This window comes from Saccoglossus kowalevskii, chromosome 5, assembly GCF_978046115.1.
Source record: "Saccoglossus kowalevskii chromosome 5, keSacKowa6.1, whole genome shotgun sequence".
NCBI lineage: Eukaryota > Metazoa > Hemichordata > Enteropneusta > Harrimaniidae > Saccoglossus > Saccoglossus kowalevskii.
The window spans coordinates 8,640,781-8,656,690 of record NC_140645.1 but is presented as its reverse complement, the minus strand read 5'-3'; the positions used below and the strand labels follow the sequence as shown (position 1 = coordinate 8,656,690).

General features: G+C 34.7%; 1 protein-coding gene and 1 pseudogene across 3 annotated transcripts in view; one reads left to right on the top strand and one right to left on the bottom strand.

The window, feature by feature from the left end:
* The window catches only part of LOC100369167 (uncharacterized), a 40,418-nt gene that overhangs the window by 14,916 nt on the left and 9,592 nt on the right, over positions 1-15,910 (top strand). For all 3 annotated transcript variants that reach the window (XM_085499115.1, XM_085499113.1, XM_085499114.1), the window contains 14 exons: positions 3,830-4,057; positions 5,824-5,955; positions 6,628-6,799; positions 7,046-7,168; positions 7,826-7,945; positions 8,458-8,580; positions 9,168-9,395; positions 10,532-10,600; positions 11,254-11,447; positions 12,564-12,690; positions 13,134-13,203; positions 13,594-13,676; positions 14,250-14,380; positions 15,165-15,372. In XM_085499115.1, coding sequence (XP_085355241.1) covers positions 3,830-4,057; positions 5,824-5,955; positions 6,628-6,799; positions 7,046-7,168; positions 7,826-7,945; positions 8,458-8,580; positions 9,168-9,395; positions 10,532-10,600; positions 11,254-11,447; positions 12,564-12,690; positions 13,134-13,203; positions 13,594-13,676; positions 14,250-14,380; positions 15,165-15,372 — 2,008 coding nt within the window. The remainder of the gene's footprint in view (positions 1-3,829; positions 4,058-5,823; positions 5,956-6,627; positions 6,800-7,045; positions 7,169-7,825; positions 7,946-8,457; positions 8,581-9,167; positions 9,396-10,531; positions 10,601-11,253; positions 11,448-12,563; positions 12,691-13,133; positions 13,204-13,593; positions 13,677-14,249; positions 14,381-15,164; positions 15,373-15,910) is intronic.
* On the bottom strand, positions 205-1,391 carry LOC146745474 (uncharacterized; annotated as a pseudogene).

Genomic DNA, 15,910 nt, shown 5'->3' with positions numbered 1-15,910 from the left:
CATTCGCAAATATGCAAAGTGTAAACGGTCACACTTTCATTCATATGCAAAGTGTAAATGCTACACTTTGTATCAAAAGTGTAGCGTTTACAATTAACATATCAATAGAAGTGTAACCGTTTACAATTTGCATATCAATCAAAGCGTTACCGTTTACAATTTGCATTACAAATTAAACAAAGTATATGCATTTAATCACACAAATCACAATGAGGGTGCAAATCGCACTAATTTAATTATACTTTCTATGGAAAAAAAAAGTACTACAACACTACAATTCAATATTGACACATTTGTTTCCGTCCTGGATCTTAATTTTAATTTGTTTAGAACAACAATCATTTGAACGACACATTTCTCTGAATTCTGCATGTGATGTTGCAGTCACTGGTTCAGCTGGTGGCTGTTCATATCTTTCAACCTTAGGCTTGTGTACGGAATCGGAATCGTCAATTACGATGGCTGATGTACTTGCTTTCGGTAGTGGAGGTTGGAGAGCATCAGATACGATTTTCTGAAGGGAGTTACTTGTTCGTTTATATGTTCTCAACCATCATCTGATCTCTGACCAGTGCGTTCTTTGATTAGTTGCTCATCAAAGCCTTTTTCATACAACGAAGTCGCCGCAGTAACCTAAAAGTATGAAAAGAATGATTTGAGAAGTAAATATACCGACATTTATTTGCATCGTGTTTGAAATACGTTTTCACAATGTACAATATTTGTTTTCAATCGGCGAAATTCAAACACATTTGAACCCATCCCAAGATCCCACCCACCCCAGAATCACTTGAGACAAACTTACCTTACCCGAGTGTCCAGTATGATACCCATCTATTCCAGCCAGATCACACATTCTTTTTGGATATTGTCGTAAAGTATTTACTCCAATCTTCTGTTTAGAAAATTTGAGCCCTCCGCTGGACGTCAGTGGACGTCGGTAGAAGGGACCTTTCGGTGGAATACATTGCAAATAACGTTTCAATAACTGAACAACACAACGCGTGTTGGAAGGATCGCCGTATTGGCGCACATTTTTATACAGGATTTTCCGCGAGTAATACAGTCCTTGATTATTTTTACACGGTCTACCATTAAATTCAATATAGTCAGCTTGATTGTCTGATCCTTGTACGAACTGTTCGGCTGTAAGGTTACTATGTTCGTCGACTGCTCGGAGAGCGAACACTTTACACACATAAAAGTAGACCGCATAACTCAAATTTGTAGCAGACTGTGGAAAAAACCTTATCCCACAATTTGTTTTCATCATCATCTGTGTATGGTTCAGCTTGACGTTTAATAACACCTATTCCTCGTCTGTCTATACTCTTCATTACACCGTCCATGGTGTTATGGAATTCCATAAATTCCCGAGCATGTGTATCCATAAAGCACAAGTCAACTCTTTTGCATTCGTCACGTAAATATCTCTGAATTGCGCTACAAAGCACACGCAGGCTATTAGATGGATATTCTGTTCCGTCTTGTCGACGAGCCTCGACAACAAAGCGACACAACCAAAATGAAAGTTCACGTACACCAAGTTCGCTGCGTAATCTGGGAACAAATGAGAACACGTCACTACTGCTTACCCCGTGCTTCTCGACTCGTTCATTTCTGGCTCAGCCCCATTCATCCCACACAGACACTCCCCAGTTAGTACATCTACGCGTGTTTTTTGGCACTCGCGAATTCTGAATGGCAGCTATCTGTTCATTGTCTACAGGTAAACCGAAACGTTGACGTTCTTGTTGTTTTGTTAACTTAAATCTTCTTTTTCGTCGTATTGAGAGCAAAATCTCTCAATGTCATCGTTGTACTCCGAATCGGAGATGTCACTGTATTCGACCATCACTGAGCGCTGCCTGCATTCGAAATCACAAGACCATGCTTTGACACGTGCAAAATTCAAATGTATTCAAAATATTGACCAATGAGTGGAGTTTATTTGAAAAGACCATTCAGCAAATGAGGCTTATTGGCCATATCACTTAACATCCAACCGTATTCGATGAACGCAGATGAGCTTTACTAATTTGAATCTCAAAGAGCATTCTCATGCAAATTTAGGTGGCACAATCTCACGCACAACCGAAACAGTCACTAAAAATTTCTTGCAATTTAATCGTTTTATGCATGGGGATGCGTGGTATAAGCCGTTAATCGCAACTCGTTGTCGTGCGTTTACAACTATAAAGGCCACTGTGGCCTTTATAGTTGTAAACGCACTCCAACTCGTGCGATTAACTATACTAATTTGAGAAAACAGCACATTGACAGAACAACCAACTTACTAGACTTCAAACCTTACCTGGTTACACTGGTATCCTGGGTGAGTGTGCCATAAGACTCAGTGGGGAGGTCACAGCTAAAAAATACCTAAACATGAATGTAAATTTATTTATGGAAAGGTGAAAAAAGTTGACTTCAGCATCCCAAGGATTAAAGGGCAATAGTCGTTGTGTCACACATGCGCGAGATATATAGGCAGTGTTCTCCACGAGGGGTTTAAGAGGGGCGCAGCGTCCCTCTTAATTTATTTGCGCCCCTCTTCAATTTATAGCGCCCCTCTATTTATCTTCAGCGCCCTCCTTTGTTTTCGGTAAACAGCTGTTTCACGAGTCCCGGAAGATGTCCCAACGACGTTATTGAGAGACCTCTTATTAATTGACAAGCGATAAAACAAAGAACTAAGAGACAGATAGTGGCATAGGTGACAACTAGGACAATGGATTGAATGTCTAGGGAAAAACTGGCTGAATAAATAAACAAAAAACAATGGATAGATGCGTGAAGTGATTGTCTCAAGCATTGCGTTATTCACGCAATGGGAGAGTCAAAACAAGTTCCCTCATCATTCCTGAAGTAGCTTAGATACTTGAGAACCGAAGAACCAGCAACAATTTATTGGTCTAAATGCTTGTTACTTGCCTTTTATTGGTGAAAAGTAAAAAGAATCATCAAATAAATCACCAAAACAAAATGTACGGTAAACACTGAAACAACAAGGATGACACTGTATCTGATTTGACCTTTGTCCTCAGTACCCATAACGCAATCAATATAATGATCAATTTATTTACAGTCATTGGATTCGATTTTTTCTTTTTTTTTAAATGGTAATTTTGTTATGTGAAAATATGTTTCTTCTTATTACTTGGGTTTTTCAACTATTACAATATGTCAGAGCATTTATAAAACTTTTGAAAATGAAAATACTTGAAAGAAATTTAAAAGAAATGAATGAAAGGCTAGAATTTCACAACTTGTTCCATTGCAGAGAATAAAATTGATATTCTTCATTTGTCAAAGTTGATATTTTTTTACATCAAGTGGCTTAATTTATTCATCAAAATAATTCAAGACCATTAATATAGTACTTGTACACAGTATTTAAGGTTGCTGTAAATATAAAAGTGCTAAGAATTTTCTTTGAAATGTTTGATTGGTATGCTAATTATATGCAACTTAGATATGCTAATTATATGCAAATTAGTGCCCCTCTTTAAATTTTATTTGTGGAGAACACTGATAGGTCTCATATAAACAAGGATGGCGACTTTGGCTGTTTAATTAGGTATTTTTTGGGTGATTGGAAGTTATCGAAGGAGTTGCCGATGGTAATTAGTACAAGACGTGCCCAGGTCCGACCTCATACTTGTGATTTCCATTAGAAGAGTGGACTGGATTGTGGGAAATCAATGTTTATCAACACAAATGTCGCACATGCGCGTCGCGACGACCACCACCCTTTAACATCTGGAACTGTCACCTAGTTAAAAAATTTGTAAAAAAAATGACAAATGTAATGTGTGTTCACCCACAGGAGGATGGAACATGACAAACACTTTAAAGACGAGGAAGATAAAACGAAGAGGGACCACGAGAGGGAGCTTGCTGATTTGAAGGCAAGACTCAGTAAGGAATTAGAAAATGCTAAATTAGATTTACTAAATGATAAAGAAGATGCTCTCAGAGAATTTAAACAAAAGATAAAACAAGAACAAGATAAAGAAGAACGAGAAATTGAACAAGAAAGAGACGCAAATATTAAGTAAGTAAAATGGGTACAATTAGTGCCATTTCAGAACCAAGTTAGTTTTTTTCTGTGTTAGTGCTAGCTGTGGGTACTAGCATATTACTTTAATTTTCGCTATTTTCGCTGAAGGAATTATTCAGTGAAAATAAAATCCAACGATATACCTTTTTTCCTATATTTCACATTAAACTCGTCAGAAATCAGTGAAAATAAATGCAAAATGCCAAAAAAATCTTTTCAGCGAAAATTAATTCTAGCTCAAATAAAGTATTTTACAGTATGTTATTGGCTAAATAAAGTTATCATTAGCCACATTCAAGTTGTAATACTGTGGAATACTTTATTTTTTCGCTGGAATTAATTTTCACTGAAAAGGCTTTTTGGGCGTTTTGTATGGAATTTATTTTCACTGATTTTTGATGAGTTTAATGTGAAATAAGGAAAAAAAAAGTATATTCGCTGGATTTTATTTTCACAGAATCATCCCTTCAGCGAAAATAGCGAAAATTAATTCCAAGCGAAAATAAAGTATTCTACAGTACTTGTATTTATTATGCATGTCATAATTGTCTCACTAGATACATGTAGGTATCCTGCTTTGTGTAGTAGATAATATTTCCTATATTGTAATTTCAGATTTTAAGTTAAGTTATTATGGCTAGTCAATTACGAATCACATTAGTCACATTAAATTGCAGTAATCATATACGTGGCTAATATGCAGCGCTAACACAGTTTATATAACCTATATTCCCAATATACCTACATGTATGCTGCCTTTTGGAATCACGTTAGTTTTATATATTAATTAACTAATTTTCAGCATCTTGAACACATGTGACTTTCTCACCGTTTCTCACATTATCATGTCATGGGAAAAGTGGGACAATGAAAACATTTCATTGAATAACAAAATTTGAAAATGTATTATGCGTCATTAGCTAAAACACAATCCACAGAATGGCAGACATAGCTTATTAAAATATACATCTGATACAGGAAACAATAGAAAACATTTACTGTTCATACTATACAGATGTGTTGAAAGTGTAATGAATATGTCTTCTTTATATGGAAAGTGTGTATCACATTTACATCACATTCAAACAGAATTAGCTATTATTTTAGCATGACAGAAATTGAATCCCATCACTCAACACAAATATTTGCATAAAGCAAAATAGTTTTCGTTGCCATTTCGGATTTTTTTTTTTAATTACTTCTGCAGGCAGGAAAAAGATGTATAATAATATTATCACAAGAATACTGCATAATATGCACCCAGGCAATACAACGATTTTATGATCGGCACCAAGTGGAGGTTGATACATTCCTATACTGCCAGAGTGTACATTAATCTCATAGTGTGACTGATTATTATCTTCCATGTATTCACAGCAAACCGAAATGTGTTGATCCTCAAAGTTTGAAGGTCTCGTAATTTCTACCAAATCAAACAGTCATCTACAGTATTCAAGATTCTAAAAAAATTGGACATTTTGTATTAATCCCTCTGGTATTCAATTATAAATAAATTACTGGTAATACAACTGTATGTACTTTATTTACATCACCACATTTGGGTATTACTGTGAATTGATTTAAATATGTCAGATACTGTTTGCAAAGTCAGAGAAAACTGCAAATTTTGTAACAATTTCACTTTGGTCCTTGTGAATGTCCTTATCCGTTTTGTGGAAACATGCAATCTGGGACCCATATTGAACATAATTTGCAGTATTTTGACAACGATGTGATTGATTGATGTATGTTTATTACAGAACATTGAGGAAAGATGTGAGAGACTCACATGAAGACGAGGAAGCTAGGCTGCAAGAAAGTAAATCGGATTCCTTACGCAAACTACGTGATAAGATCCGAAGAGAACAAGAGGAAGAAGAAAAGAAACTTAGGTTAGTTGATGTGGGTTGTCATGGAAATGGCTCAGCCTGGCATTTCAATCACAATTATAAACAAGACAGTTATTCATAATTTACTACAGTTATAATAGCATGTGAACCAGTCTGCCCTCTAAGCTGATATTATATATCACTGATGCACAGATATTTTATTTTATGCAATAGGTTATACTTATTCTCTGGCATGTCATTTATGAAGCAGAAAATTAGAAATGCATCCATCTATATTTAGGGAATTTGTAATTGAGTCAAATATAATACCCCCAAAAAATGTGTAAAAACAAAGGCAATCAGGTGTAACAACAGTTTGTGCTTTCAGAAACTCCCAACAGCCACATATCTATTTGCAGAAATGTGTTGGACATTGACCAATCACATGCCAGTTTGTGTATATGTTAATGATAAGTTAACATGCTTATCTTTGACAAATCATATATGTGTATCTGTTAATTTATTCTAATGATTTACTTATAAACATACTTGACTTTGACCAATTACGTGCAAGAATATGAGTTGCTAATTTATACTAATGATACATTAACATATTTGACTTTAACCAATTACATGCCAGTATATGAGAATGTATTAATGATGACATTAACATATTTGATTTTGACTAATTACATGCCAGTATATGAGTATGCTAATTTATGCTAATTGTTACAGAAATGAGTTGGAGCAGTCAATGCAAAAACTTAAAGATGAACTGCAAGATTTACAAAAGAATGATAAAACTAACTTAGAAGAAGAAAAACAGAAAGCCTTGGATAAAATCCAGAAAGAAGTGGAAGAAGCTGTCAAAGCAGAGAAGAGGAAGTTGGAAGAGATGAAAGTCAAGGTGTGTGTTTCTTCTACAACTTTGTCCAATTGTCCAGTCACATTATTTACTGTGTTCTTCTTAAGTTCAGTTATTCTGTTATATTCACAATGCATGTACCTGTTTTGCTCTCACTTTTGAGTAAAAATTTCCCACGAGAAAGTGTCTGAAGAGCATCTGTTAGGACTGTGTAAACAAAAGTTTTGTACAGAAGGATGATAGAGGGCATTCTTTATTCAAACTTAAAATTGTGCTAATTCTCTACAGGGAGTGGATGAAACAAAGGAGAAACTTGACTCTGATCTGCAGACGATGATTGATGACCTAGAAAAGAAACACTCAAATAAGATGGAACAGAAGAGAAAACAATTGGTGGAAAAACATGAAAGGGTAATTAAGTTCTTTCTTTCTAATTATTATTTGAATCGGACAGCGTTGTGCATGAAACATTACATATTGTGAATATTGTGAATTTAAATCAAGTAACAATGAATAATAGAACTCATATACGTTTAAAATAATCAAAATAGTGAAATGAAATACAAATAAAAATGTTTTTTTTACAATACCGTATTTCCCCTATTAAAATTGTGAAATTAAATACGAATAAAAAAGATTCTTTACAATACCATTAGTAGCACATGCGCCTACATAAAATGTATTAGCCAAAAATTTAATAATGCTTTATTGGGTTAATATATTGACAAAATTGTCAAACAACAAAGGAAAAAAATAATTAAATGTTGTGTGTCACAAAATAAAAATATGTCAAGTAGTTTGATAATTACAGAACAGTGTCTGTAATCAAAATAATTCATATTTTAATAATTTAGATTACAATAAATGTATACATGCACTCAGATTGGAGATTTGTTCCTGATGAAGCAAATATGGTTCTAATTGTAGTAGAAAGCACATTGGGGATGTGATCTGTTTATCAAAACAAATATTTTAAAAGTATGTATTTCCATCATTGGCGTCACTATACTATGTCTGAGACTACTAGAGAATTAAGATTGTTGGTTTTCATTGCTTTCTGTTGAACAGGAAATGGATGACTTAGTAGCTGAACTCCAAGAAGCACAATCGGAAGAAAAGAAAAGAGAGGAGTCTAAACTGAGAGCATCCAGAGAGAAGCAGTCAGCAGTTGAAGAACTTGGTGAAGGGGTAAGTTTTGTAAACCACTCTAAAGGGTGGTGGTCACAATGCATGTTTGAATTTCAATGTAAATAAACAATGTATTTTACACATGCTATGTACGACGATATGATTCCCATATCGATCAGGATGCGACATGACGACCTTTAACATTGCGACAAATTTCTGTTAACATTGCAAGTTTTGGAAATTTGATGTCGATGAAGATAGAACAGGTTATTTTTTATGACAGTCACAAAATTTTCACAAAATTTTCTTTTTGTAAAAGTGCTCAAAGTAAACAAATTTTGTAGCAAAAATTCAGAGGCTCCAAAGTGTTCAGAATGTTATTGGTGTGTACTGTAAAGTGTACTTTGAAGGTATTTATTGTACATTGTATGTATACTGGAAATTTGAATTCACTCAAGTCTCAAAGGGGTACAGAAAAAATACTACAAGTATATATCATTTGTTGGGGCACTGACTCAGACGTGCTAAATGTTGAGGATACCGTAAAATTGAAAAATCTATTTTTGTTATAGCTGGAAAATGTACTTAAGGAAAGAAAACAAGAATTGAAAGACGAACACAGAAAAGAATTGGAAAAACTGAGGAAGGAACATGAACGAGAAATCAAGAAAATCCGACAGGAGTATGAAGAAAAAGTAAGTTAAAAACTAAATATTCATACATCTTTTTAACTGCTGGCAGGGAGAAGATATCTTATTATTGAAACCACACAGTCAATTTCACTTGTGACGAAAACAAAAAACAGCTATTTGCAGATTCAAGTTCATCTTTGGTCATTGCCAGTTCTTGTGAAATGATCTCTAAAATAAGTCTAAATATCGGCGTATTCCATCATGCCTTGACAACGAAAGTTTGATTTGAGGTGTTTGAGGTGACAAGGTTATAGTCACCTAAGTAAATTTAGACTAAAATCATTTATTTGGTGAAAGATTAATTTCTTTTTTTGCAATTAGTTATCAATTTTTTTTATCAAGACCTGTAACCAAGTGGAAAGTACATTCATTTGGATCAATATTTACAAAGATATCACAGAATATTGCAAAATATCCCACCAAAGTATTGTGTTCAAAGGTTTAATATATGGTCACATTGACCTTTACAAATGGTTGGCAAAACGAACACGATTAGAGTGATTACTTTATTAAAGCACATAATGTTCTGGTGGTCAAATGAATTAGAGTTCTACACACAAACTAACAAATAGTTATTTCATTCACAAAAGGAGATTCATGAAAAGAAAACGTTGGCCGATAAGATCGAGGCAGAGAAGAAGAAACTTATAAAGGACAATGACAAAGTATTGGCGGAACTAAGACGTGAATTTGAAAAGAAGAAAGAAAAATTACATGGAAAACACGAAGAGCAGGATATGACTTTGAAGGAGATGACTGAGTCATTGGATCAAAGAAGGAAAGATCTGGAACGAGAATTGAAAGAGCTAGAGAAAGAGGTAAAAAAAAAATGTTGTATATCATAAGGTTATCCTGAGTATACTGTGAAGTATAGGGCTCATACCACTAATTGAATTTCCATAGACGACAATGTTAACATATGACGAGATTGCTATATGAAAATGACGAAGAAAGTTGAAAATATGGCTCAAAAATGGGAAATCAACATGCCAGTAATCAACCATATGAAAAAAACTAACATGTTGGCCAGCTCAAACTCTTGCAAATCTCAGGTAAACAAGACACACCTACTGTATTTGGATTGCACCAAGAGAAATCACTGCAAAAACACCAAGATTAGAACATCCATTAACACACAGAATAAACCCACAGGTACACAGCCGCTAAGTAGTAAACAAAAGACCACATGTTGGTCTCACCTCTGACCCAGGTGATTACGCCCTCAAACAGGGAGCACCTGAGAAAAATAATATTTAAAAAATTTCATTGGTTCTTGCTGGGCATTTAAATTGAGGGCTACGAGCAGCCATTGGTTAATTAGTGGCATGAGACCTATACACAAAGGCAGTACAGTAATCTCATTAATGCGATCTCGTACTGCCTGAGATCGAAAAAAATTAATCTTAGTCCCAGCCATGACTGAGTGCTCGGAATCACACCCTGGGCGGTGAACCTGTATAGAGAAATATATTGAATGATAAAAATTGTGGTCAGTATAAGTCAGAAGTGGAGGGAAGGTGATATTTTGTTTCTAGCTCAAGAAGGAATAACAAAATGTGTATCTAGAAATCAATTGAACACAGAACGTTTTCTGGGACGCATGTGTATATACTGCTGCAATTGGTCTCTTTTTAAAATGCTACATCTCCATTAAAAAATTGCTGCTCTTTGAATTTTTCTTTCAACAATGGTTAAAAATAAATACCATAGCATCATACACATGCAGAATATGCTTATCATCTGCCATGTTTTAGTCAACTAACAGATCTACAAAGTAAGGTGCATTTTCAACATGAGCCAAATGGGTTCCAATGTACAGGTAATCCTTTTGAAAACCTGATGGTTTAACATTATTGAGCATGTGACGAGATCTCGCCATGTGAACATAGCTAACAGAATGCTGTTGATTTTATGATAAATCCAGTCATAACGATAACAATAATTCAATTCATAGGAAAATGAACTTGAAAGGAGACAAGAAAAATTGAGAGAAGAAATGGACAAATACGAACAAGAACAAGACGTAAGTTGAGAACTATTTGTTATTCACACTCGTCAGAAATTCGATGTGATTCAATCTTTGTGTGACAGTTCTGGACATAGAATATATTTTTAAATGCAATTGCAAGTGCTAACTAAGCATTTTGCCACAGAATCAGTATTCCATGTTTGTGACTATGTGACAAGGCTGGATAACCATCTTAACATTATGTTGATATCAATTTACTGTGCTCTCCTGGTGTCAACATAAACACCAATATTTGTCACATCTGTACTGTTCCTGTACTGTAAATTATTTTGTTTTCACTGCTAGAAATGTTTTCAGCATTTTATGGCATTCACGGGAGTCACCAACATTCTGTGTCATTGAACCTTGTCACTGCAACAAAATCTGTGATTTTTAAAAATTTGCGCAATTCGTGAAAATTTGTCTCATGCAAAATTAAAGCGTTTCACAGTAGACTTTCTGTACAAAATGGGAGACAAAAATAACAGAATAGATTGTCTGTAATTGCTGGCTGTCAGCTGAGAATGAACACGCTGCATTCATCTAGTATACTGAGTGATCATGGAGTGTTTTCATCAGTTGCATGTGGCACGCACCTATGGCATTAATGTAGACCACAGACTTGTCACATTTCATTTTAACCTTGTGTATAATTCTCCTCCTCATAGGATGCTTTCAGTAAGAGAGCCACCGATGCCAACGCTAGAGATCTTGAAAAAATGCAGGCAGAAAGAAAAGAACTGCAGAATGGCATCAAAGATGAAAAGAAAGATTTTGACAAACTTAAAAAAGACAAATCAAAGTTAGAAGCCGAGATACGAAAAATGAAGAGAACTCGAGAACAACAGGCTAAGAAATTGAGGTATGAATCCTTTGTCTTCTATCTTACCGTGACCTCCTCTTCATTGTTTGTAGTGGATAGAAGGATCTGCCTTCCTCATAAACATCGCCCTCTTAACGACGAATCTCTTCTTTAACATAAAAATAATGAGTGCATTTTATTCATAAATGTAACTATAGACTACTCTCCCGGAACGTATCAAAACTGGGGTGAAAAAATACTGCTTTGTCATGGTGGAAAATACAAACTTGTCAGTTTGCTGATAGTCTGTAAGGGAATTTATTTTTTGTGACGTTGATTGGTACTCCCAGAAACACAATATCTAACATGCAAGTTTATGTTACACCCCCAAACGGGAAAGTTGTCTATATGTGGTCAGTGTAATGTTTTTCATCTTACAATCTAAAAAACATTGTAATACATGATCCATTAGAGAAATTCAGCTGACTGTAAACCTAAAATTGAGCATTTTACAGATGCATATAAATGTTACGTTTTCTTTATTTTGAAAGCATACATTGTATTTACCCCACATTCAAACACTTTCCTTTGTTTATATCGGCTGCAGTAAAAATAAATGTTCCGCATGAAGGAAATTTACACACGTCACTTAACTCAAATCACTCTGGCATAAATCACCTAAAATATTTTTTGCAGATATTATGTTATGTCTCTCTAAATTATGAATAAAAGATGTGTCATTACAAGAAAACTGCAAAGGATGTACTCAGGCAGTACTGGATTGCACTGACCTCTGTTACACACTGGTCAATATAATTGGCTGTACTGTGATGCATGCCCTCATATGTTGCTGTGAGTGGTGCTTCTATCTCAGATTACTTAGTTACTAGAGGTGTGATAGAGAAAAGAAGTACTATAAAATACTTTATTTTATCTGGAATTAATTTTCGCTGAAAAGGCTTTTTTTGGGCATTTTGTATGGAATTTATATTCACTGATTTTTGATGAGGTGAATGTGAAATATAGGAAAAAAACTATAATTCGCTGGATTTTATTTTCACGGAATCATCCCTTCAACGAAAATAGTGGAAATGAATTCCAAGCGAAAATAAAGTATTCTACAGTATATTGATTTTTTCTATCCATACCTCATTATATCTTTTTTTTTTCTCACAGCAAAATGTCGCAGAGATTGGAGAATACAGAGATCGATATGGTAAACAGTGCTGTTCCCAGGACGCCAAAAACTCCAGGATTGCAATTGGACGAACTGGAACCATCATCACCAGAACCAGAAGGAGAGGTGGGAAACATTCATTTGTATATCAACACCATTCTTTCCATACACCATCTCACCCCTCCCTGTGAGGTCTTGTTTACAATGTGCATGCATGCATGTGCAGTTACTGTTTGGCAAGAACTAGTCATTCACTCGAACATATAAAGGATGTTGTTGTCCGCTGATGTAATTAAATATACATGTGTGTGACTCAGTTAACAAAACAACATGTTATTATTTATTTATGGAAACTAATTCAGCTAAAAATAACTGTTCTCTCAGGGAATGAATTTAAATGAAAATATTTCAGCAAACTAAAGATTTGGATTTGGATAAAGACTATGGATTTGGAAATGATAAATAGCTATTCTTGGTGTTGACTTGCATGAGTGATAGATGAGTGGAATGATCACTTTTCTCTAATGATATGTCCTGCTGCTTACTCACTATTTTGACGTATATTTCAGGAACGTGAGATGGTACATCCTAGAGATCTATTCAAATCTGATGATGATGATGAGGAACACTTCACAGATGGTAAGTAATAACACCAAACACATCTAGATAAGAATGGAATGACTGTATCTTGAAAATAAACCCCTGCAACAATTGTCTTAGACTCACAAAACACAGATATAGGCAAATTCTGACATGGTATCTGTTAATTTTGTTTTTAATGGGAATGGTGTGGATGATTTTTGATCCCATCCTCCATATCTCCCAAATCTACTACTTTCTATGTATAAATTCTCAATAGACCAGACCAGTTTTTGCCCCCTGCCACCCAAAAACAAAACAAAAAACTTAGCATGTGTATTGTGTGAATCCTGTCTGAAGTGTACAATGAATATAATTTGCTGACTTTACAGATTGAAGTGTTTTAATCACAGAATTGAAGAAGAAATTGTCTTTTTTTTTAATTTGTAGAGGAGGATGAAGAAGAAGAGGAGAAAAAACGACCTCGGAAGAAAGTATCCGAAAAACCAAGACGCTCAAGTAAAAGAAGTTTGGTAAGTAACCTTATATTATATCAGGTGTTGGAGCTTTTGGCAATACTTGCAATTTTTTATTGAGGCTTTCAGCAGTTGATGTACAATGTATTATTTTAATAAATGTATGCAGGATTATATCTAGAGGGACACAATTAACAGTAGCCAAGAGTGCACTAACTATCATGGCTACCATTTTCTAAAATGAGTGTCCAAACTGAGCACTGAAAATTTATAAAAAAATAATGATATCTTGTTTTTTGTCATCAACCTGTTTGTCAAAAAGAAGGGTTTACTTCACAAATTAACTTCCAAAGTTCTATTTTGTACCACACATATTGATTCTGTATTTTAGAAATCCAATGTTACCTTGAAAGTTCACAAACTTCTCATAAAATATAGAAAACATTTACATTCATACGTACATGTACAACCATGTATATTCAACAAACTGATGCAAACAAGCTCACGGACAACCAGATGTAAAAACGACCTCCCTTGTCTGTCAGGAGCACATTCAGTAACTTGCCAACCATGGAATATTCCATCACAGCCAGTTATTATGTTATAAGTGTGTGAATACTTTATTTGTAGGCTGATCTACCAGAATACAGACAACGACACATAAACCAACACCAACAAAACAGACGTGCATGGAAAGACTATGACTCGGATGAATCTGAAGACTACAGGGGATTCAATGCTAAGCTACAGGGACACTATGGGTAGGTATACTCTTAAACTCCAGTAAATGTGAAGTGTGTATCCATCTTTCATGAATATTCATCAGATCATTTAATTTGCACAAATGCATCAGTAATCAAAAAGCTAGAATAGTGACAGGCGTATTTATAACGGGTGTTGAACTGGGTAAAGGTGGGGGGGGGGGGGGTAAAGGGAATAAACTTTCTAACAAATCACTGAAAAGCCACCACACAGTAATATATAGGGTTGAAAGGAGTTTTATTGTCTGTGCATGTTGTCCACATGTGATACGTTACATGGGATGAACAGCATTCTTTGTTTATTTTAGTTCTACTGTACTAGACCGCCCAGTGTTCTCAACTCAGAAAATCATGATTTTTAGGGGTCAGCGCTTACCCGAGCACTAGTCTCGAAAAGAGTGCAAATGACAATTTTAATTCACCATGTGACAGATTGAGGGGGATACTCCTTCTTTGAGGGTAAATTAAATGATGAAATTAATTGCGTGGTCATTGACTTTTACAATGAAGAAACAGAAATGGTCACAAAAATGTGCAATATTAATTACGTACCACCCAAATTTATGAGATTAAAAATATTAGAGTCTGTTGGAACACATTCAAAATCTTCATCATTGTTGAATGTGTTGGAATGTACGTAAACTCTCGATGAAATACACTTTTCGCCATGATGTTTTTTTTTTGCATGATTTGACCTGCAACAGAAGATTTCATATTTGTGACAAATCCTACTTATTTTTTGCATTACAATATCAATACTAACAACTTTTCATTATTATTACAGTGATTTGAAGGTGAGACTATCACTAGAAAACGATGCCATTGCCAGAGCCAAGGAGTTTTTAAGACGCCAAAAAACATCACTAAAAAGACGTCAACTAGCCTTACAGGAAGCACGACAAGAATTGAGGAGAGATCTTACAGACCAGCAAATCGATGGCGCAACAGACTCGGCTTCTTTCTTAGAGGATGTGCAGATTAACCTGGAGAAGGTCAGTCAAATGAACAGCAGACAAGTTATTTTTGCTTTCATCTTTTTTTCTGAATTAAATTATCTGATATGTATTAATTAGCAGTGGTTATCATGCAACAGGCATGTACGTACTTCACAAAAGTAAATTTTAAAATATTCGTTGGTGCAAATTACATACCATTGATCTTTTTAGTCGCCATTCTAACATAGTATTATGTTTCATGGTCTTGTCTATATGCATTCTAAATCAATGATTGGCATGTCAAAACTGATTTTGTTAAAACATAACGAGAAACATATGCAGGTCAATTTGATTTGATTTGTCAAATACCTGTCATCGACAGTGAATCATTTTTTGAGATTCATGTATATACAGATCTTTATTCTCAATGGCCATAACTTTATTGCAAAAACATAAAGAAACTATGTCATCATAATTCCCATCTCTTTAGATTCATCTAACACAGATCTACATTAAAATTGGCCTCAATATTGCAAAAATAGACAGTGGCTATGTCATCAACGTTTAAATCATGAGATTGATAATTTTTTATTAA